This window comes from Lethenteron reissneri, chromosome 15, assembly GCF_015708825.2.
Source record: "Lethenteron reissneri isolate LAM-NWPU_2019-01 chromosome 15, ASM1570882v1, whole genome shotgun sequence".
NCBI classification, from domain to species: Eukaryota; Metazoa; Chordata; class Hyperoartia; order Petromyzontiformes; family Petromyzontidae; genus Lethenteron; species Lethenteron reissneri.
Window position 1 is genome coordinate 12,148,158 of NC_083793.1, and position 26,296 is coordinate 12,174,453.

At 57.0% G+C, this 26,296-nt stretch overlaps 1 protein-coding gene across 1 annotated transcript in view; it reads left to right on the plus strand.

Annotated features, from left to right (window-relative positions):
• Positions 1-26,077, plus strand: part of LOC133342502 (pendrin-like) — a 74,609-nt gene extending 48,532 nt beyond the window's left edge. The window contains exons 11-16 of the mRNA XM_061551655.1: positions 6,025-6,094; positions 6,862-6,954; positions 7,482-7,568; positions 23,459-23,821; positions 25,444-25,498; positions 25,740-26,077. Of these exons, the coding sequence (XP_061407639.1) occupies positions 6,025-6,094; positions 6,862-6,954; positions 7,482-7,568; positions 23,459-23,821; positions 25,444-25,498; positions 25,740-26,077 (1,006 nt within the window). The remainder of the gene's footprint in view (positions 1-6,024; positions 6,095-6,861; positions 6,955-7,481; positions 7,569-23,458; positions 23,822-25,443; positions 25,499-25,739) is intronic.
• The last annotated feature ends 219 nt before the right edge of the window (positions 26,078-26,296 follow it).

Sequence of the window (26,296 nt, forward strand, 5' to 3'; positions counted from 1 at the left end):
TACGACAAGCAAGATTACAGCAGTATACCGTTTTGCTTTATTTTGTTGCTGTTGTAGAAAGGTCCTCGCTCTTTACAACACTTCTTCTTGAGTGCTGCCTAACGGCGTGTGCGACTTCACGATGATATTGGTCCCGGTCTAGCACGGCGTGTAGAGTTTGTGCTGCTGTTGTTAATTGTAGCCATGTTTTGATGTTACTGAGCCATGTCGTTTTTGGCCGTCCTGGTCGTTTTTTCCCTTCGATTTTTCCTTCCAGGATTTGCTTTAATAGCTGGTATTTGTGGTCGTTTCGGGCAATGTGGCCTAGGTAGTAACACTTCCTGCTAATGATGGTCTTCAGCAGTTGCCTGTCAGTGCCCATATCTTGCACAACTTGTGTATTGGTGGTTTTGGCTGTCCATGGGATTTTCAGCATTCTTCGATACAGCCACATCTCGAAAGCTTCGAGCCTTTTTGTTGCTGTTGTTGTCAGTGTCCACGTCTCTACTCCGTACAGCAAAATTGACCAGATGTAGCATTTCAGTGTGCGCAGTTTCAGTGATATACTCAAGTTGCGGTCTGCAAGGAGTGTTTTCCATTTAATAAATGCTTGCCTTGCTTGTTCAATTCTGCTCTTGATTTCGACTTCATGGTTCAACTGATCGTCAATGATTACACCAAGGTATTTAAATCGGTGTACTTGTTCCAATTTTTCGCTGCCCAGCTTGATTGTTATTTCGCTTGTAGTTCGGCTGACCTTCATAACCTTTGTTTTCTTTTTATTAATTCGTAAGCCCCATATTTGACTCTCTGTGGCAACCTCGTCCAAGATTTGTTGTAGGTCTTGTTCTGAATCGGCCAGCAGTGCAGTGTCGTCGGCATACCTGATGTTGTTGATGTATTGTCCATTGACTTTAATACCAATGTTTTTATCTGCTAGTGTTCGATCAAAAATCTGCTCCGAGTAGATGTTGAAAAGACTGGGTGAAAGTGGGCAGCCCTGTCGTACACCTTTTTGTATTGGTGTTGGGTCTGTCAATTCGTTGTCATATCGGAGTTGGGCTGTTTGCTTCCAATAAAGAGCAATGATGAAGTTGATGTCGTTTTTATCTAGTCCCAGTTGTTTTAATAGAGCTGCTAGTCGGTCGTGGTCGACTGAGTTAAAGGCTTTCTCGTAATCTATGAAGCAGATGTACACTTCTTTCTGATGTTCGTAGCATCGCTGTAGTAGTATCTGTAGACAGAAGATTGCTTCTCTTGTGCCTAGTCCTTTACAGAAGCCAAACTGTGTGTTCTTCAATGCATTTTCGCATGTGGAGCGTATGCGCTGTTGGATCACCTTCAGGAAGACTTTCAGCACGTGGCTCATCAAGCTTATCAGTCTGTAGTCCTCGCATTTCCGGCTTGTTGCTTTCTTTGGTATGGCCACAAAAATGGATTGTAGCCAGTCGGATGGAATTTTATTGCCATTGTATATTTGATTGTACCAATTAGTCAGTTGTCGTATGTTGTTGCTGTCTAATAGTTTGAGCAATTCTACATGGATTGTGTCGGGCCCGCACGCTTTGCCTGACTTAGCTGTTTTGATTGCATGTTCTACTTCTGATGTTAAAATGTGTAGAGCGTCTTTCGACATCTGTTGGTCTTTTTCTGCAGGTGTTCTCGCGGCGCCATAGAGCTTGTGTATATAGTTTGTCCAGGTGTCCATTTTTTCTTGTTTATTTAGGATTGGTTGGTTGTTGTCCGCATACAAGGTAGCTGTTGGGGCTGGTCTGTAGATGTTACCAGCTTCTTTGAGCTTCTTGTGCAGAGTAAAATTGTCATGTTTTTTTAAATTAGTTCTTCAATCTCGGCGCATTGTTCTTCCATCCACTTTTCTTTTGCCTGTCGGATTGCTTCTCTGATCTTCTGTTGCATTTGTTTGTACTTCTCCAAGTCGTTATTTTTGTACATTCTTCGTTTGCTCATTAGATCGAGAATATAACGTGTCATCCATCGTTGTTTCTTTTTGGGTGGCTGATGTCCCAGCATGACTTCTGTTGTTTCTGTGATGCATTGTTTGAACGAGCGCCAGTACTCCTGAACATCTGCTGTTTCTGTTGTTATTGAGCGGATGCTATCATTGAGATGTTGCTGTACTTGTCTTTTATCGGCGCTGTTCTTCAGTTTCTCCAGGTCTGCTCGTCTCGTCTTTGTACATTGTATTGATCGCAGTTTGAGTCTTATTGTAGCTGTTACTGGGTTATGATCTGACGATATATCGGCTCCAGGGTAGGTTTTTGCTGTAATCACACTGGACTTAAACCTGATGTTAATTAGGATATAATCGATTTGGTTCCTGACGATGTTGTTGTCGGAGTCTTGCGGCGAGGTCCACGTGTACAGTCGTCGAGGTGGTAATTGGAACCACGTGTTAGCAATACTGAAACGTTCTTCTTGGCAGAATTGAACCAGTCTGTCGCCTCGTCCATTCCTTGTTCCTAGTCCGTGTTCTCCGACAATGTTCTGCATTCGACCGTGGCCAACCTTGGCGTTGAAGTCGCCGAGGATTATAGTGATGTCTTGCTTCTTCAGCGGCTTCAGCGTGTTGGTTAGTTGCTCATAGAACGATTCGATTTCATGATCTTGTTTATCTGCTGTTGGAGCATAAACCTGTAGAATGTTCACGTTGACTTTATTGCCTGCTAATTGTAGTAGTGCTATTCGTTCTGATACTGGGGTAAAGTTGTTGACTTTATTCGCTAATTTCTTGTGTACTATAAAGGCGACACCGTATGTTTGTTTGGTGTTTTCTTCTCCTCCGGAGCAGAAGATGTGGTGTTCGCTTGATATACACTTTTTTGTTCCAGGCCATTTAGTTTCGCTTAGACCGATTATGTTGATTTTAAGTCGATCCATTTCTTGTATGACATTGGCTAGTTTTCCTGCTTGAAGTAAACTTCTAACGTTCCAAGTTGCTACTTTGAAAGGGTTCTTTGACACAAGCTCGGAGATTCTTAGCACCCCTGTCCTATTTAAAGGACGCCGATACTCAGGGCCTTTGTTGATTTTGCTTGTCATCATTGAAGTTTTCAAGGGAGAAATAATCCAAGTAGTTTCCCGTTGCTTTCTTGGATCACAATTTATTTGAAAAGGTCATGTGGGGACCTTTCGAAACGGGTTTTGTCTGACGTCTCCACTGAAGTCTTCCCGCCTTGGGTGACCCTTCTGAGAGCACTAGGCTCTCGACGGTATAGCGATCAGCTTCTCAGACGTACACAAACCCTCTCGCCGCATTAAGGCACCGTTTCTCGAGAGAGCTTTACAACACAAATCTGCGGAAATATTTTTTTTTTATTGAAGAAAAACATTTTAATCCGAAATTGCATAATTAGGAAATATTTATTAAAAAGACTCGCGTCATATTCTCATCCGTTATCAATGGTGAGTGTCATTTTGCAAACGGAGTCTTTGCCGACCGTTTTAGTTTCTGATAACTGTTGTGTTACATTATTATAGCCGACAACAAACTGAAAACTGCATTTTGTCTTTAATTTGTCCTTCCCCCCGCACTGCCCCTCCAGTGAGCACGGTTGGCTATGCACAGTGCGAAGACGTTCCAGCGTACGGTGAAAAGATAAAGAGAAGATAATGATTATCAGCAATAAAGAAGCTTGGCTTCTCATGAATTCATCACCTGAGTTGGTACGAAAAGTGTACAGGGACAATTAATACCGTGCCGTACTTAACAGCCGAACAAATCCCGTACCACACTACCACCCTTGCCCTGGAGAGAAGTGGGCACGTTGATTAAAGCTGTAAGAGAGAAAATAATAACGCCAAAAGGATGGCATGCGTGTTGCCTACAATTGGGCGCACAACGACTCTGGTAAAGACGATCCATTGTCAACTTTACTCGGCCCTCACGTAGGGCCTGTTACCCGAAACGTCGTCTATTGTCCATTGTATTGTGTGGCCGCAGCGTCATTGACGAACGCGTTGGAAGTTTTTGCTGTTTGTGCTCTTGCACCGCTGCCGCTGCAACAGCAGCAGCATCGCAACATCAATGTGACTCATCGTCCGGTGAAAGTTGCGTTGCTTGTTGGGAACTTACCCCCCGAAAAGAACAGAGGAAGGAGAGGAAACAAAACAACGGACAAATTCATCAGCAGGGGCCTCGCCCCCCCACCCTACCCCCCAAAAAAGTGGCGATTAAAAAGCGCTTGACGGATGCAGCAGCGATGTTTTTTCGATCTCGAGTACAGGGACGACGAGATGGACCGTGGACATCGCGAGAGCGCGAGAGATGGGGAGACATTCATCCAGTCGGGGGGGTGGGGGCGGGAGTGCGATCGAGCCTAGCTCCTGTTGTTGCCCATGATGATGACCTGGCCACGGTGGATTGAGGGGTGCGAAAAATCACCGAACGCTTTCAGTAAAGCTGCTTGCGATCTGGAGAGCCTCTAATGGGCGCGGACTTCTCTCTCTCCCAGCAGGCTGCCGAACGCCAATAGTTTCTGACTCTGACGCGTTGCGCGCCCATTGAATTCTCTCCCTCGACCGTAAGTCGTGACACCTGCGAGCTTGCGTCAATCGCGCGCAAAGCAGGTGCGGTGACGAAACGGCCGCTGCGAATTGGATTTCACTTACGGCTCGAAGTCTTGATAGCAGCGCCCGGGGTTATTAACGGGGCGACGTGAGCGGGTAGGGGAGGGAGGGGGTGGTGGTGGTGTCACGACGGACGGACCCATCCACCGCCGGGGAGATTGAGCGATGAAACCCGGTGGCTTGGGAGAAGGCCTTCAGTAGATTGATCTCATCAGAAGACAAGGATGATGATGATGATCATGATGAAGAGCACGCGTTGTGGATAGGGCAGCCGGTCGTGATTGGAGGAGTGGGGAGAAGGGAGATGCTGACGGCTCGCCGGAGGCTGCCCCCACCCACGCGTGGTCACCGCTGTTGTGGGGAAGACTCGGCCCACACAAGAGGAGGTTAAGGCGCAACCCTGCAATAGCCGGTCAACGCCACTGCTGCTGGATGGGCCTCCATGAGAGGACGATCGAGAGAGAGAGCCCTTCTACTGCAGGGAAACGTGGCCTACTCGTCACGGTTGTCGAGCACAGTAGGCCCAAAGGTCCAATAAAATCAAGCGGCCAGGAATAAACAGCAGCACTGTCAACTTTATAATAGACACGGAGTGAAAAGCGATGATGGGGGGAGGGACTTCCACAAAAGAACAGGGCGAGAGAAGAAGCAGAGAGAGAGAGGGGTGTTGTGATGGCGGTGTGGAGTGTGGAGGTGTGGGTGGGTGAGTTGCCTTGACCTGCAAGTGTGGTGGAACACGTCGTGGTGTGACGAGACGACAGAGCCGGCATCTGGTAGACCCCGACTGTTTCGACAGGGGTGGAGGAATTGATGAGCGAAGTTTACGGCACGAGTAAAACCGTGGTAGCGATAGGCGAGTGATAAGGAGATGACTGAGCGCTGGTGAGCATCGCTCCAGGAAGTGGCGTGGCTCGTAAAGCGCCGCGTCACTTCTCAAATCGGTCCGGCTCGGGTCCGGCACGGCTCGGGTCCGGCCCGGCTCGGGTCCGGCACGGCTCGGGTCCGGCACGGCTCGGGTCCGGCACGGCTCGGGTCCGGCACGGCTCGGGTCCGGCACGGCTCGGGTCCGGCACGGCTCGGATCCGGCACGGCACGGCTCGGGTCCGGCACGGCTCGGATCCGGCTCGGGTCCAACTTGTCGCGCACGTGGGAACGCGACACGCGGCGCGCGCGTGTCGCTGAGCGAGCTGCGCTACGAATCCCGACGGCTCCAGTTCGATTCCTGCTCACGACCACCGCTGGTGCCAATGATGTGAATCGGTCCTGGGCCTCCCCTAGGTCGACTCAGACTCAAATGAGCACCTGGTTCGATGCGGGAGACGAAGGCGGCCGGGCGTGGTGCTGTCCATTCACTCGCTCTCGTGCCGTTGACGACCTTCAAAGGTGTTACTCGCTAACAGCGCTTGCCCCAAAAGTCTTTCAAGGTGACACGGTGGTTCTTTTGTCTTTGTGTTACAGCCCAGCGTGCGTCCCTCTGGGCAACATTCCCGACACGGAGATCTACAAACGCGTCGGTGTCTTCAAGCAGGTGACGTCACCGCCTCCCTCCCGTTTCCCTCCCAGGCAATTCCCGATAAGTGTTGTTCCCCCTTAACATTCAATGAGGGGATAGTGGGGAGGGGGATTGTTTCCGGTTCACTTCGTGATTGGAGCAAGGGCCGTTCCAATTCAATACGTCGTTTGGAAAGTTGATGGGTACGGTTACAAATGTCCACACACGTCTTTGTTGTTGTTTTTGTTACGTGTTAAAAGAGCATATTTTACCCGTGTAGCGCAAGACACGGCATGGGGATTTCAATCTATGGGAGAAGATAAAGGAATGGGGGAAAGGGAAGCGATGCCGGGAAGGAAGCCCCCGAGACGGACAAAAAGGAGGAAGGCACGGCTTGAGATGAGCGGCGGGAAGAGGGAAGGAGGAGGAGGGGGAGGGGGATAAGGAATTATGGGGCCAAGATGTCGAGCGATGATGGGAGGGGAGAAGAGAGAGCGAATGAAGGCGCGAGCAGAAGTGAGCTGCACGGAGCAGCAGCGGCGTCTGTTTTCACAGGGGGCGGGGAGGAATTCAGAGTGGGAGTGGCCACACGTCGACCGCACGGAGCTGCTGATGGACACCAGATGGGTGCACCGATGAATGACGCGCGGGCCGTGCTGGATAGACAGTGATGATAATACCAGAAGAGTCAAACTGTAATCAAAGACCCAAAGAATATGTAATCATTTATCCTGCCTGAAAATGGACCCCCCCCCCCACACACACACACAAGTGATGCCGTTGTTTGTGTTTTGTGATCGCAGGCGGCGGAAACCCCCGGGGTGAAAGTTGTCCGCTGCCCAGCGCCGCTCTACTTCGGGAACATCGAATACTTCAGAGAGAAGCTCATGGCGATCGTGAGTAACCCCCCGACCCCCCCTCCCACGATCCCTGTGACTCCGTGTCCCCGTGTCCCCGTGTCCCCGTGTCCCCGTGTCCCCGTGTTTCTGTGTCCCCGTGTCTCCGTGTCTCCGTGTCTCGTGTCTCTGTGACCCCGTGTCTCCATGGCCCCGTGTCTCCGTGTCTCCGTGTCTCCGTGTCCCCGTGTCTCCGTGTCCCCGTGTCTCCGTGTCCCCGTGGCTCTGTGTCACCGTGTCTCCGTGTCCCCGTGGCTCTGTGTCACCGTGTCTCCGTGTCTCCGTGTCTCTGTGGCTCTGTGACCCCGTGTCTCCATGGCCCCGTGTCTCCGTGTCCCCGTATCTCCGTGTCTCCGTGTCCCCGTGTCTCCGTGTCTCCGTGTCTCTGTGTCCCCGTGTCCCCGTGGCTCTGTGTCCCCGTGTCTCCGTGTCTCCGTGTCCCCGTGTCTCCGTGTCCCCGTATCTCCATGTCCCCATGTCCCCATGTCCCCGTGTCCCCGTGTCTCCGTGTCTCCGTGTGCGTGCAGCTGCAGTTCGACCCGGCGAGGGTCGCGAGGAAGAGGGACAAGGCGCTGAAGAAGCTGAAGAAGCGGCTGAGCCGAGAGGCTGCCCTGGTGAGCGCAGCACCAGCCGCGAGAGCACCTCACACTCACCCTCACACTCACCCTCACACTCACCCTCACACTCACCCTCACACTCACCCTCACACTCACCACCGCTCACCACCGCTCACACTCACCCTCACACTCACCCTCACACTCGCCACCGCTCACCACCGCTCACACTCACCCTCACACTCACCCTCACACTCGCCACCGCTCACCACCGCTCACACTCACACTCACCACCGCTCACCACCGCTCACACTCACCCTCACACTCACCACCGCTCACACTCACACTCACCCTCACACTCACCCTAACACTCACACTCACACTCGCCACCGCTCACCACCGCTCACACTCACCCTCACACTCGCCACCGCTCACACTCCCACTCACCACCGCTCACCACCGCTCACACTCACACTCACCCTCACACTCACCCTCACACTCACCACCGCTCACCACCGCTCACACTCACCCTCACACTCACCACCGATCACCACCGCTCACACTCACCCTCACACTCGCACCTCACACTCACCACCGCTCACCACCGCTCACACTCACCCTCACACTCGCACCTCACACTCGCCACCGCTCACCACCGCTCACACTCACCCTCACACTCGCACCTCACACTCGCCACTGCTCACCACCGCTCACACTCACCCTCACACTCGCACCTCACACTCACCACCGCTCATACTCACACTCACCCTCACACTCACCACCGCTCACCACCGCTCACACTCACCCTCACACTCGCACCTCACACTCGCCACCGCTCACCACCGCTCACACTCACCCTCACACTCGCACCTCACACTCACCACCGCTCACACTCACACTCACCCTCACACTCACCACCACTCACCACCGCTCACACTCACCCTCACACTCACCACCGCTCACACTCACCCTCACACTCACCAGCGCTCACCACCGCTCACACTCACCCTCGCACCTCACTCACCGCTCACACTCACCACCGCCCAAACTCACACTCACCACCGCTCACCCACACACTCACCACCGCTCACACTCACCCACACACTCACCACCGCTCACCCACACACTCACCACCGCTCACCCTCACACTCACCACCGCTCACACTCACCACCGCTCACCCTCACACTCACCACCGCTCACACTCACACTCACCCACACACTCACCACCGCTCACCCACACACTCACCACCGCTCACCCACACACTCACCACCGCTCACCCTCACACTCACCACCGCTCACACTCACACTCACCCACACACTCACCACCGCTCACCCACACACTCACCACCGCTCACCCTCACACTCATCACCGCTCACCCTCACACTCACCACCGCTCACCCTCACACTCACCACCGCTCACCCTCACACTCACCACCGCTCACCCTCACACTCACCAGTGCTCACCCATACACTCACTACCGTTCACACTCACACTCACCACCGCTCACCCACACACTCACCCTCACATTCACCACCACTCACCACCGCTCAGCACCGCTTACCCTCACACTCACCCTCACACTCACCACCGCTCACCCACACACTCCCCACCGCTCACCCACACACTCACCATCGCTTATCCACACACTCACCACCGCTCACCCTCACACTCACCACCGCTCACACTCACACTCACCCACACACTCACCACCGCTCACCCACACACTCACCACCGCTCACCCACACACTCACCACCGCTCACCCTCACACTCACCACCGCTCACACTCACACTCACCCACACACTCACCACCGCTCACCCACACACTCACCACCGCTCACCCTCACACTCATCACCGCTCACCCTCACACTCACCACCGCTGACCCTCACACTCACCACCGCTCACCCTCACACTCACCACCGCTCACCCTCACACTCACCAGTGCTCACCCATACACTCACTACCGTTCACACTCACACTCACCACCGCTCACCCACACACTCACCCTCACATTCACCACCACTCACCACCGCTCAGCACCGCTCACCCTCACACTCACCCTCACACTCACCACCGCTCACCCACACACTCCCCACCGCTCACCCACACACTCACCATCGCTTATCCACACACTCACCACCGCTCACCCTCACACTCACCACCGCTCACACTCACACTCACCACCGCTCACACTCACACTCACCACCGCTCACCTACACCCTCACCACCGCTCACCTTCACACTCCCCACCGCTCACACTCACCACCGCTCACACTCACACTCACCACCGCTCACCACCGCTCACACTCACCCTCACACTCACCCTCACACTCGCCACCGCTCACCACCGCTCACACTCACCCTCACACTCACCCTCACACTCGCCACCGCTCACCACCGCTCACACTCACACTCACCACCGCTCACCACCGCTCACACTCACCCTCACACTCACCACCGCTCACACTCACACTCACCCTCACACTCACCCTAACACTCACACTCACACTCGCCACCGCTCACCACCGCTCACACTCACCCTCACACTCGCCACCGCTCACACTCACACTCACCACCGCTCACCACCGCTCACACTCACACTCACCCTCACACTCACCCTCACACTCACCACCGCTCACCACCGCTCACACTCACCCTCACACTCACCACCGATCACCACCGCTCACACTCACCCTCACACTCGCACCTCACACTCACCACCGCTCACCACCGCTCACACTCACCCTCACACTCGCACCTCACACTCGCCACCGCTCACCACCGCTCACACTCACCCTCACACTCGCACCTCACACTCGCCACTGCTCACCACCGCTCACACTCACCCTCACACTCGCACCTCACACTCGCCACTGCTCACCACCGCTCACACTCACCCTCACACTCGCACCTCACACTCGCCACTGCTCACCACCGCTCACACTCACCCTCACACTCGCACCTCACACTCACCACCGCTCATACTCACACTCACCCTCACACTCACCACCGCTCACCACCACTCACACTCACCCTCACACTCGCACCTCACACTCGCCACCGCTCACCACCGCTCACACTCACCCTCACACTCGCACCTCACACTCACCACCGCTCACACTCACACTCACCCTCACACTCACCACCACTCACCACCGCTCACACTCACCCTCACACTCACCACCGATCACACTCACCCTCACACTCACCAGCACTCACCACCGCTCACACTCACCCTCGCACCTCACTCACCGCTCACACTCACCACCGCCCAAACTCACACTCACCACCGCTCACCCACACACTCACCACCGCTCACACTCACCCACACACTCACCACCGCTCACCCACACACTCACCACCGCTCACCCACACACTCACCACCGCTAACCCACACACTCACCCTAACCACCGCTAACCCACACACTGACCCTCTCCACCGCTAACCCACACAATCACCACCTCTCACACTCACACTCACCACCACGCACTCACACACTCACCCTCACACTCACCACCGCTCACACTCACAACCGCTCACTCACACACTCACCACCGCTCACACTCGCACTCACCATCGCTCACCCACACACTCACCACCGCTCACACTCACACTCACCACCGCTCACTCACCACCGCTCACACTCACACTCACCACCGCTCACCCACACCCTCACCACCGCTCACCTTCACACTCACCACCGCTCACACTCACACTCACCACCGCTCACACTCACAACCGCTCACTCACACACCCACCACCGCTCACACTCGCACTCACCATCGCTCACCCACACACTCACCACCGCTCACACTCACACTCACCACCGCTCACACTCACACTCACCACCGCTCACCCACACCCTCACCACCGCTCACCCACACACTCACCACCGCTCACTCACACACTCACCACTGCTCACACTCGCACTCACCATCGCTCACCCACACACTCACCACCGCTCACACTCACACTCACCACCGCTCACCCACACCCTCACCACCGCTCACCTTCACACTCACCACCGCTCACACTCACCACCGCTCACACTCACACTCACCACCGCTCACCCACACACTCACCACCGCTCACCCACACACTCACCACCGCTCACCCACACCCTCACCACCGCTCACCTTCACACTCACCACCACTCACACTCACCACCGCTCACACTCACACTCACCACCGCTCACCCACACACTCACCACCGCTCACTCACACACTCACCACCGCTCACACTCGCACTCACCATCGCTCACCCACACACTCACCACCGCTCACACTCACACTCACCACCGCTCACCCGCACACTCACCACCACTCACACTCACCACCGCTCACCCACACACTCACCACCGCTTACACTCACTCACCACCGCTCACCCACACCCTTACCACGGCTCACCCTCACCACCGCTCATCACACTCACCACCGCTCACACTCACCACCGCTAACCCACACACTCACCCTTACCACCGCGAACCCACACACTCACCCTAACCACCGCTCACCCACACACTCACCACCTCTCACACTCACACTCACCACCGCTCACACTCACACTCATCACCGCTCACTCACACACTCACCACCGCTCACAGTCACCCACACTCACCACCACTCACACTCACACTCACTACCTCTCACACTCACACTCACCACCGCTCACACTCACACTCATCACCGCTCACTCACACACTCACCACCGCTCACGCTCACCCACACTCACCACCACTCACACTCACCACCGCTCACACCACCGCTCACCCACACACTCACCCTCACACTCACCAACGCTAACCCACACACTCACCCTCACCACCGCTAACCCACACACTCACCCTCACCACCGATAACCCACACACTCACCCTCACCACCGCTAACCCACACACTCACCCTAACCAGCGCTCACCCACACACTCACCACCTCTCACACTCACACACAGACTCACCACCGCTCACACTCACACTCACCACCGCTCACCCACACACTCACCACCGCTCACACTCACCACCGCTCACCTGCACACTCACCACCGCTCACCCACACACTCACCACCGCTCACACTCACAACCGCTCACCCACACCCTCACCACCGCTCACCCTCACCACGGCTCACACTCACACTCACCACCGCTCACACTCACTTCCGCTCACCCACACACTCACTCACCCTCACCACCGCTAACCCACACACTCACCCTAACCACCGCTCACCCACACACTCACCCTAACCACCGCTCACCCACACACTCACCACTTCTCACACTCACACTGACCACCGCTCACACTGACACTCATCACCGCTTACTCACACACTCACCACCGCTCACGCTCACACACACACTCACCACCGCTCACACTCACACTCACCACCGCTCACCACCGCTCACCCACACACTCACCACCGCTCACCCACACACTCACCCTTACACTCACCAACGCTAACCCACACACTCACCCTTACCACCGCTAACCCACACACTCACCCTAACCAGCGCTCACCCACACACTCACCACCTCTCACACTCACACACACACTCACCACCGCTCACACTCACCGCCGCTCACCCACACACTCACCACAGCTCACACTCACACTCACCACCGCTCACACTCACTCTCACCACCGCTCACACTCACACTCACCACTGCTCACCTACACACTCACCACCACTCACACTCACCACCGCTCACACTCACACTCACCACCGCTCACACTCACCACTGCTAACCCACACACTCACCTTCACACTCACCACCGCTAACCCACATACTCACCCGTACCACCGCTCACGCTCACGCTCACCACCGCCTCTCCCACACACTCACCCTAACCACTGCTCACCCTCACACTCACCACCGCTCACACTCACACTTACCACCGCTCACACTCACACTCACCCTCACCACCGCTCACCCTCACCCACAGACTCACCACCGCTCACCCACACACTCACCCTCACACTCACCCTCACCACCACTAACCCACACACGCATCCTAACCAGCGCTCACCCACACACTCACCACCGCTCACCCACACACTCACCACCGCTCACTCACACACTCACCACCGCTCACACTCGCACTCACCATCGCTCACCCACACACTCACCACCGCTCACTCACACACTCACCACCGCTCACACTCACACTCACCACCGCTCACCCACACCCTCACCACCGCTCACCTTCACACTCACCACCACTCACACTCACCACCGCTCACACTCACACTCACCACCGCTCACCCACACACTCACCACCGCTCACTCACACACTCACCACCGCTCACACTCGCACTCACCATCGCTCACCCACACACTCACCACCGCTCACACTCACACTCACCACCGCTCACCCACACACTCACCACCGCTCACACTCACACTCACCACCACTCACACTCACCACCGCTCACCCACACACTCACCACCGCTTACACTCACTCACCACCGCTCACCCACACCCTTACCACGGCTCACCCTCACCACCGCTCATCACACTCACCACCGCTCACATTCACCACCGCTAACCCACACACTCACCCTTACCACCGCTAACCCACACACTCACCCTAACCACCGCTCACCCACACACTCACCACCTCTCACACTCACACTCACCACCGCTCACACTCACACTCATCACCGCTCACTCACACACTCACCACCGCTCACACTCACCCACACTCACCACCACTCACACTCACACTCACTACCTCTCACACTCACACTTACCACCGCTCACACTCACACTCATCACCGCTCACTCACACACTCACCACCGCTCACGCTCACCCACACTCACCACCACTCACACTCACCACCGCTCACACCACCGCTCACCCACACACTCACCACCGCTCACCCACACACTCACCCTCACACTCACCAACGCTAACCCACACACTCACCCTCACCACCGCTAACCCACACACTCACCCTCACCACCGATAACCCACACACTCACCCTCACCACCGCTAACCCACACACTCACCCTAACCAGCGCTCACCCACACACTCACCACCTCTCACACTCACACACACACTCACCACCGCTCACACTCACACTCACCACCGCTCACCCACACACTCACCACCGCTCACACTCACCACCGCTCACCTGCACACTCACCACCGCTCACCCACACACTCACCACCGCTCACACTCACAACCGCTCACCCACACCCTCACCACCGCTCACCCTCACCACGGCTCACACTCACACTCACCACCGCTCACACTCACTACCGCTCACCCACACACTCACTCACCCTCACCACCGCTAACCCACACACTCACCCTAACCACCGCTCACCCACACACTCACCCTAACCACCGCTCACCCACACACTCACCACTTCTCACACTCACACTGACACTCATCACCGCTTACTCACACACTCACCACCGCTCACGCTCATACACACACTCACCACCGCTCACACTCACACTCACCACCGCTCACCACCGCTCACCCACACACTCACCACCGCTCACCCACACACTCACCCTTACACTCACCAACGCTAACCCACACACTTACCCTCACCACCGCTAACCCACACACTCACCCTAACCAGCGCTCACCCACACACTCACCACCTCTCACACTCACACACACACTCACCACCGCTCACACTCACCACCGCTCACCCACACACTCACCACAGCTCACACTCACACTCACCACCGCCCACACTCACTCTCACCACCGCTCACACTCACACTCACCACTGCTCACCTACACACTCACCACCACTCACACTCACCACCGCTCACACTCACCACCGCTCACACTCACCACTGCTAACCCACACACTCACCTTCACACTCACCACCGCTAACCCACATACTCACCCCTACCACCGCTCACGCTCACGCTCACCACCGCCTCTCCCACACACTCACCCTAACCACTGCTCACCCTCACACTCACCACCGCTCACACTCACACTTACCACCACTCACACTCACCCTCACCACCGCTCACCCTCACCCACAGACTCACCACCGCTCACCCACACACTCACCCTCACACTCACCCTCACCACCACTAACCCACACACGCATCCTAACCAGCGCTCACCCACACACTCACCACCTCTCACACTCACACTTACACACACACTCACCACCGCTCACACTCACCACTGCTCACACTCACATTCACCACTGCTCACCTACATACTCACCACCACTCACACTCACCACTGCTCACATTCACACTTACCACCGCTCACACTCACCCTCACCACCGCTCACACTCACACTCACCACCGCTCACACTCACACTTACCACCGCTCACACTCACCCTCACCACCGCTCACACTCACACTCACCACCGCTCACATTCACACTTACCACCGCTCACACTCACCCTCACCACCGCTCACACTCACACTCACCACCGCTCACACTCACACTTACCACCGCTCACACTCACCCTCACCACCGCTCACACTCACACTCACCACCGCTCACATTCACACTTACCACCGCTCACACTCACACTTACCACCGCTCACACTCACCCTCACCACCGCTCACACTCACACTCACCACCGCTCACATTCACACTCACCACCGCTCACATTCACACTTACCACCGCTCACACTCACCCTAACCACCGCTCACACTCACACTCACCACCGCTCACACTCACACTTACCACCGCTCACACTCACCCTCACCACCGCTCACACTCACACTCACCACCGCTCACATTCACACTTACCACCGCTCACACTCACACTCACCACCGCTCACATTCACACTTACCACCGCTCACACCCACACTCACCCTCACCACCGCTCACACTCACACTCACCACCGCTCACATTCACACTTACCACCGCTCACACCCACACTCACCCTCACCACCGCTCACACTCACACTCACCACCGCTCACACTCACACTTACCACCGCTCACACCCACACTCACCCTCACCACCGCTCACACTCACACTCACCACCGCTCACATTCACACTTACCACCGCTCACACCCACACTCACCCTCACCACCGCTCACACTCACACTCACCACCGCTCACACTCACACTCACCACCGCTCACCCTCACACTCACCAACGCTCACCCGCACACTCACCCTCACCACCGCTCACCCTCACACTCACCACCGCTTACCTTCACACTCACCACCGCTCACACAAACACACACCACTGCTCACCCACACACTGACCACTGCTCACCCACACACTCACCACTGCTCACCCTCACCACCGCTCACACTCACCCTCACACTCACCACTGCTCACCCTCACACTCACCCTCCCCACCGCTCACACTGACCCTCACCACCGCTTACCCTCACACTCACCAACGCTCACCCGCACACTCACCCTCACCACCGCTCACCCTCACACTCACCACCGCTTACCCTCACACTCACAACCGCTCACCCACACCCTCACCACCGCTCACCCTCACCACGGCTCACACTCACACTCACCACCGCTCACACTCACTACCGCTCACCCACACACTCACACTCACCCTCACCACCGCTAACCCACACACTCACCCTAACCACCGCTCACTCACACACTCACCCTAACCACCGCTCACCCACACACTCACCACTTCTCACACTCACACTGACCACCGCTCACACTGACACTCATCACCGCTTACTCACACACTCACCACCGCTCACGCTCACACACACACTCACCACCGCTCACACTCACACTCACCACCGCTCACCACCGCTCACCCACACACTCACCACCGCTCACCCACACACTCACCCTTACACTCACCAACGCTAACCCACACACTCACCCTTACCACCGCTAACCCACACACTCACCCTAACCAGCGATCACCCACAGAATCACCACCTCTCACACTCACACACACACTCACCACCGCTCACACTCACCACCGCTCACACTCACCACCGCTCACCCACACACTCACCACCGCTCACACTCACACTCACCACCGCCCACACTCACTCTCACCACCGCTCACACTCACACTCACCACTGCTCACCTACACACTCACCACCACTCACACTCACCACCGCTCACACTCACACTCACCACCGCTCACACTCACCACTGCTAACCCACACACTCACCTTCACACTCACCACCGCTAACCCACATACTCACCCCTACCACCGCTCACCCTCACACTCACCACCGCTCACACAAACACTCACCACTGCTCACCCACACACTGATCACCGCTCACACTCACACTGACCCTCACACTCACCCTCACACTCACTCACACACTCACCACCACTCACCCTCACACTCACCACCGCTCATTCACACACTCACCACCGCTCACACTCACCCTCACCACCGCTCACACTCACCACCGCTCACACTCACCACCGCTCACACTCACCACCGCTCACACTCACACTCACCCTCACACTCACCCTCACACTCACCACCGCTCACCCTCACACTCACCACCGCTCCCACTCACACTCGCCACCGCTCACCCACACACTCGCCACCGCTCACACTCACCTTCACACTCACCCTCACACTCACCTCCGCTCAAACTCACACTCAACCACACATTCAAACTCACCCTCCCACTCACCACCGCTCACACTCACCACCGCTCACACTCACCACCACACAAACTCACCCTCACCACCGCTCACCCTCACGCTCACCACCGCTCACCCTCACAATCACCACCGCTCACACTCACACTTACCACCGCTCACACTCACCCTCACCACCGCTCACACTCACACTCACCACCACTCACACTCACCACCGCTCACCCGCACACTCACCCTCACCACCGCTCTCCCTCACACTTACACTCACCACCGCTCACACCCTCACTCACCACCGCTCACCCACACACTCACCACCGCTCACACTCACACTCACCACCGCCCACACTCACTCTCACCACCGCTCACACTCACCACCGCTCACACTCACACTCACCACTGCTAACCCACACACTCACCCTCACCACCGCTCACCCTCACGCTCACCACCGCTTACCCTCACACTCACCCTAACCATTGTTCACCCTCACACTCATCACCGCTCACATTCACACTTACCACCGCTCACACTCACACTCACCCTCACCACCGCTCACACTCACACTCACCACCGCTCACCCTCACACTCACCAACGCTCACACGCACACTCACCCTCACCACCGCTCACACACACACACTCACCACTGCTCACCCACACACTCACCACTGCTCACCCACACACTCACCACCGCTCCCCACCGCTCACACTCACCCTCACACTCACCACTGCTCACCCTCACACTCACCCTCCCCACCGCTCACACTCACCCTCACCACCGCTCACCCTCACACTCACCAACGCTCACCCGCACACTCACCCTCACCACTGCTCACACTCACCACCGCTCACCCTCACCCTCACCACCGCTCACCCTCACACTCAACACCGCTCACCCTCACACTCACCACCGCTCACCCACACACTCACCCTCACCACCGCTCACCCTCACACTCACCACCGCTCACCCTCGCACTCACCACCGCTCACCCACACACTCACCACCGCTCACCCTCACACTCACCACCGCTCACCCTCACCCTCACCACCGCTCACCCTCACACTCACCACCGCTCACACAAACACACACCACTGCTCACCCACACACTGACCACTGCTCACCCACACACTCACCACTGCTCACCCTCACCACCGCTCACACTCACCCTCACACTCACCACTGCTCACCCTCACACTCACCTTTCTTACCGCTCACACTCACCCTCCCCACCGCTTACCCTTACACTCACCAACGCTCACCCGCACACTCACCCTCACCACCGCTCACCCTCACACTCACCACCGCTTACCCTCACACTCACAACCGCTCACCCACACCCTCACCACCGCTCACCCTCACCACGGCTCACACTCACCACCGCTCACACTCACTACCGCTCACCCACACACTCACACTCACCCTCACCACCGCTAACCCACACACTCACCCTAACCACCGCTCACTCACACACTCACCCTAACCACCGCTCACCCACACACTCACCACTTCTCACACTCACACTGACCACCGCTCACACTGACACTCATCACCGCTTACTCACACACTCACCACCGCTCACGCTCACACACACACTCACCACCGCTCACATTCACACTCACCACCGCTCACCACCGCTCACCCACACACTCACCACCGCTCACCCACACACTCACCCTTACACTCACCAACGCTAACCCACACACTCACCCTCACCACCGCTAACCCACACACTCACCCTAACCAGCGATCACCCACCAATCACCACCTCTCACACTCACACACACACTCACCACCGCTCACACTCACCACCGCTCACCCACACACTCACCACCGCTCACACTCACACTCACCACCGCCCACACTCACTCTCACCACCACTCACACTCACACTCACCACTGCTCACCTACACACTCACCACCACTCACACTCACCACCGCTCACACTCACACTCACCACCGCTCACACTCACCACTGCTAACCCACACACTCACCTTCACACTCACCACCGCTAACCCACATACTCACCCCTACCACCGCTCACCCTCACACTCACCACCGCTCACACAAACACTCACCACTGCTCACCCACACACTGACCACCGCTCACACTCACACTCACCCTCACACTCACCCTCACACTCACACACTCACCACCACTCACCCTCACACTCACCACCGCTCATTCACACACTCACCACCGCTCACACTCACCCTCACCACCGCTCACACTCACCACCGCTCACACTCACCACCGCTCACACTCACCACCGCTCACACTCACACTCACCCTCACGCTCACCCTCACACTCACCACCGCTCACCCTCACACTCACCACCGCTCCCACTCACACTCGCCACCGCTCACCCACACACTCGCCACCGCTCACACTCACCTTCACACTCACCCTCACACTCACCTCCGCTCAAACTCACACTCAACCACACATTCAAACTCACCCTCCCACTCACCACCGCTCACACTCACCACCGCTCACACTCACCACCACACAAACTCACCCTCACCACCGCTCACCCTCACGCTCACCACCGCTCACCCTCACAATCACCACCGCTCACACTCACACTTACCACCGCTCACACTCACCCTCACCACCGCTCACACTCACACTCACCACCACTCACACTCACCACCGCTCACCCGCACACTCACCCTCACCACCGCTCTCCCTCACACTTACACTCACCACCGCTCACACCCACACTCACCACCGCTCACCCACACACTCACCACCGCTCACACTCACACTCACCACCGCCCACACTCACTCTCACCACCGCTCACACTCACCATTGCTCACCTACACACTCACCACCACTCACACTCACCACCGCTCACACTCACCTCCGCTAACCCACACACTCACCTTCACACTCACCACCGCTAACCCACACACTCACCCTCACCACCGCTCACCCTCACGCTCACCACCGCTCTCCCGCACACTCACCCTAACCATTGCTCACCCTCACACTCACCACCGCTCACACTCACACTTACCACCACTCACACTCACACTCACCACCGCTCACCCTCACACTCACCAACACTCACTCTCACACTCACTACCGCTCACACTCACACTCACCACCGCTCACACTCGCCACCGCTCACCCACACACTCGCCACCGCTCACACTCACCTTCACACTCACACTCACCACCGCTCAAGCTCACACTCAACCACACATTCAAACTCACCCTCACACTCACCACCGCTCACCCTCACACTCACCACCGCTCACACTCACCACCGCACAAACTCACCACCGCTCACCCCCACGCTCACCACCGCTCACCCTCACACTCACCACCGCTCACACTCACCCTCACCACCGCTCTCCCTCACACTTACACTCACCACCAATCACACCCACACCCACCACCGCTCACCCACACACTCACCACCGCTCACACTCACACTCACCACCGCCCACACTCACTCTCACCACCACTCACACTCACCACTGCTCACCTACACACTCACCACCAATCACACTCACCACCGCTCACACTCACACTCACCACCGCTAACCCACACACTCACCTTCACACTCACCACCGCTAACCCACACACTCACCCTCACCACCGCTCACCCTCACGCTCACCACCGCTCTCCCACACACTCACCCTAACCATTGCTCACCCTCACACTCACCACCGCTCACACTTAACCACCGCTCACACTCACACTCACCCTGACCACCGCTCACCCTCACACTCACCACTGCTCACCCTCGCACTCACCAACGCTCACCCGCACACTCACCCTGACCACCGCTCACCCTCACAATCACCACCGCTTACCCTCACACTCACCACCGCTCACACACACACTCACCACTGCTCACCCACACACTCACCACCGCTCACACTCACCACCGCTCACACTCACCCTCACACTCACCCTCACAATCACCCTCACCACCACTCACTCACCACCGCTCCCCCACACACTCACCACCGCTCCCCCACACACTCACCACCGCTCACACTCACACTCACCCTCACACTCACCACCGCTCACGCTCACTCACACACTCACCCTCACCACCGCTCACACTCACCACCGCTCACACTCAACCTCACACTCGCCACCGCTCACACTCACACTCACCCTCACACTCACCACCGCTCACACTCACCACCGCTCACCCTCACACTCACCCTCACACTCACCACCGCTCACCCGCACACTCACCACCGCTCACCCTCACACTTACCACCGCTCACCCTCACACTGACCACCGCTCACACTCACACTCACCACCGCTCACACTCACCCTCACCACCCCTCACACTCACATTCACCACCGCTCACCCTCACACTCACCACCGCTCACCCGCACACTCACCCTCACCACCACTCACCCTCACACTCACCACCGTTCACACACACCACCGCTCACACTCACCACCGCTCGCCCTCACACTCACCACCGCTCACACTCACACTCACCACCGCTCACACTCACACTCGCCACCGCTCACCCACACACTCGCCACCGCTCACACTCACCTTCACTCTCACCCTCACATTAACCACCGCTCAAACTCACACTCAACCACACATTCAAACTCACCCTCACACTCACCCTCACACTCACCATCACTGACCCTCACACTCACCACCGCTCACACTCACCACTGCACACACTCATCCTCACCACCGCTCACCCTCACACTCACCACTGCTCACACTCACACTCACCACCGCTCACACTCACCCTCACCACCGCTCACCCTCACCCTCACACTCACCACCGCTAACACACACCACCGGTCACCCTCACACACACCACCGGTCACCCTCACACTCACCACCGCTCACCCTCACACTCACCACCGCTCACACTCACACTCACCCTCACACTCACCACCGCTCACCCTTACACTCACCACCGCTCATTCACACACTCATCACCGCTCACACTCTCCCTCACCACCGCTCACACTCACCACCGCTCACACTCACACTCACCACCGCTCACACTCACACTCACCACCGCTCACCCTCACACTCACCCTCACCACCGCTCACCCTCACACTCACCACCGCTCACCCTCACACCCACCACCGCTCACCCACACACTCACCACCGCTCACACTCACCACCGCTCACCCTCACACTCACCACCGCTCACCCTCACACTCACCACCGCTCACACTCACACTCACCACCACTCACCCTCACCACCGCTCACGCTGACCCTCACACTCGTGCTCACCATATCGGGCTTAATTTAAACGAGGTTGCATCTGCAACGGCGACTCAGACAATATTTATGTACCCGGCACACCGCCTCCGGTTTCCCTCTGATCTTCGTCCGTGGCCACTCTTTGGGCCTCGCAGCCAATCAACGCCGGCGCTCAGAACGAGGCCTTCAGCGCCAGCGACCAATCGGAGACGTCCGACGAGAGTGGCGACGACACGGCCGTGGGTGCCGGCGTCGAGGAGGTGAAGGCCACGAGGGGGGCGCGCGGTGCCCACGAGGTCGTCGCCACCGTGGAAACCAAATGGGCCCCGCCGACGAAGCGGGAGCTCGCGGGGGGAACCCTGGGGCCCGACGGGGAGGGGGGCGGCGCGGGGCCTTGGCGCCAGGCCTGGCTCGCGGTGGAGCTGGAGGGCGTGCCGAGGGTGACGGTCGACACCGTCATTCTGGATTTCTCCTCCGTCACGTACCTGGACACCGTGGCAGTCAACACCCTCACCACGGTATTCACGATGGTACCGGGGCACGGTGCCACCTGACGCTGGGTCACTGTACCACCTCACGCTGGGTCACTGTACCACCTCACACTGGGTCACTGTACCACCTCACGCTGGGTCACTGTACCACCTCACACTGGGTCACTGTACCACCTCACACTGGGTCACTGTACCACCTCACGCTGGGTCACTGTACCACCTCACACTGGGTCACTGTACCACCTCACGCTGGGTCACTGTATCACCTCACACTGGGTCACTGTACCACCTCACGCTGGGTCACTGTACCACCTCACACTGGGTCACTGTACCACCTCACGCTGGGTCACTGTATCACCTCACACTGGGTCACTGTACCACCTCACACTGGGTCACTGTACCACCTCACACTGGGTCACTGTACCACCTCACACTGGGTCACTGTACCACCTCACACTGGGTCACTGTACCACCTCACACTGGGTCACTGTATCACCTCACACTGGGTCACTGTACCACCTCACGCTGGGTCACTGTACCACCTCACGCTGGGTCACTGTACCACCTCACACTGGGTCACTGTACCACCTCACGCTGGGTCACTGTACCACCTCACGCTGGGTCACTGTACCACCTCACACTGGGTCACTGTATCACCTCACACTGGGTCACGGTGCCACCTGACGCTGGGCCATGGCAAGAGGGTAAAATGTGAAGGTGTAGCCTTGCAATTTCTCGCTTACACCACTGCTGGCAGAAGGACATCCACTGCAGGGAGCTCGAGAGAGCCCCTCTGGAGGGTGCTGTAGGGTTGTTCTACACACTGGCGAAAGGTTTTATAAGTAGTCCGAGTAGCCACAATTGATCCCACTGCACGTGACCTGCCGATCAACTGTGGCGAGCCCCATGGATACTGCTGTGAGGACGGAGTGTGGATGTTTGTATGTTCTCTCCCCCTGTTTTGCGTGGGCTTTCTCAGATTTCTTCCCAAAGCTGAAACACCCCACACACAATGTCACACCGGTCCTCATAAAAAAAAAATCTAATATCTAAACTAGAATCAGCAAAATGGATCTGTTTATCAACCTTAATTGAAAGGTTGATTGAGTCGATTGAGACTGAATAAATCTGAATCGAGGAACCGTCCGACCAAGTCCAGGGCACGAGGAGTCAAATGTTTCCTTTGGAACACTGAGCCAGCCAATCGCTGCTATACGGCAACAGACTGTGAAGCTTCGTGTTCAGCCGCTCGTATAAACATTCGTCTTGCAACTGCTCCGATATCACGAGAACCGATTTTGACTCGCACCACCACCATCACCCCGCAAGGTTTTCTGACTGGCGGTTGCGAATCACGGGAAATAAAATAATTACTGCGAATAATTTGCTTTCTTTTTTGTTATACCGCGCACCACATCGGTGTGTACCGCCCAATACGTTCATTTGCCAAACCACATCGCAACGCTGAAAGATGACGCTGCGAATCACTCGATTGGGATCACACGCAGCAGCAGCAACACCCCCCCCCCGCTACTGCGAAAATAATCTTGAGACTCGGTGACATTTTCCTGGATAAACGAGCAGATTAATATAATATAACAATAACTATAACGTGTTCTTTAAACAACAACAATAACGTGTCTCCTCAGATGACCGGAGACTATCAGAACGTGGGCGTAAGCTTCCTCTTCGCTGGCTGTGATGGTAAGGGAACCTCTCCTTCTCTTCTCCGATTCTCTTCTTCTCCTGATATTTTCTCCCCTCTTCTTTTCTTCTCTCCTCTTCTCTTTCCTTATTCTCCTCTTCTCTTTCCTTATTCTCCTCTATCTCTTTCTTCTGCCCGAGCGCACTGCCCCCTCACGCGCCATGCTCACCATCAGCACTTGTCCCTGCAGTCTGTGTGTGCTACACGGGGGGACCTTTGTCTGCGTCGTGGTGTCCGCAGACGCGGTGCTGGCGCGCCTCGAGAGGGCCGGCTTCTTCGCGGGTGCCGTGGCGCGGAGCAGCTTCTTCCCGACGACGCGTGATGCGGCGCTATGGCACGCGGCGCACGCCGCCCCTCCTGTCTCACTCGCTCCACGCGCCTCTCCCCGTGCCTCTGTGAGTCCCCTCTGCGAGTTCGGTCTCACGGCCGCCACGTTCAGCGGCAGTGTTTCCACAGTTACGAGCCGCCCCAAACGCCAACGTGGTTGTTTCAAAAAGGGCTCCCTGGCACGAGGCTCCGCAAGCTCCTCCCCCTCTGGCCTCCCACCTACGTTCCTGCGGTCCCCAATCGACGTGTAGCGTGTCGGGAGCCCTGCGAGAGTCAAGTCAAAATCGCGAGCGTGGTCGGTTTCACGCCATTCTTCTCTCACGAGCTGATCACGCGGGCTCCATGTCCCACAGACGGCTATAGGAAGCAGTCGATTTGCAGTCAGGGGCAGATTTCGCTGTGCGTTCACCCAGCACACGTGACCTTGCCGTTCTTCACGTGACATCACGGGATCTTTAACGTCAGCTGCA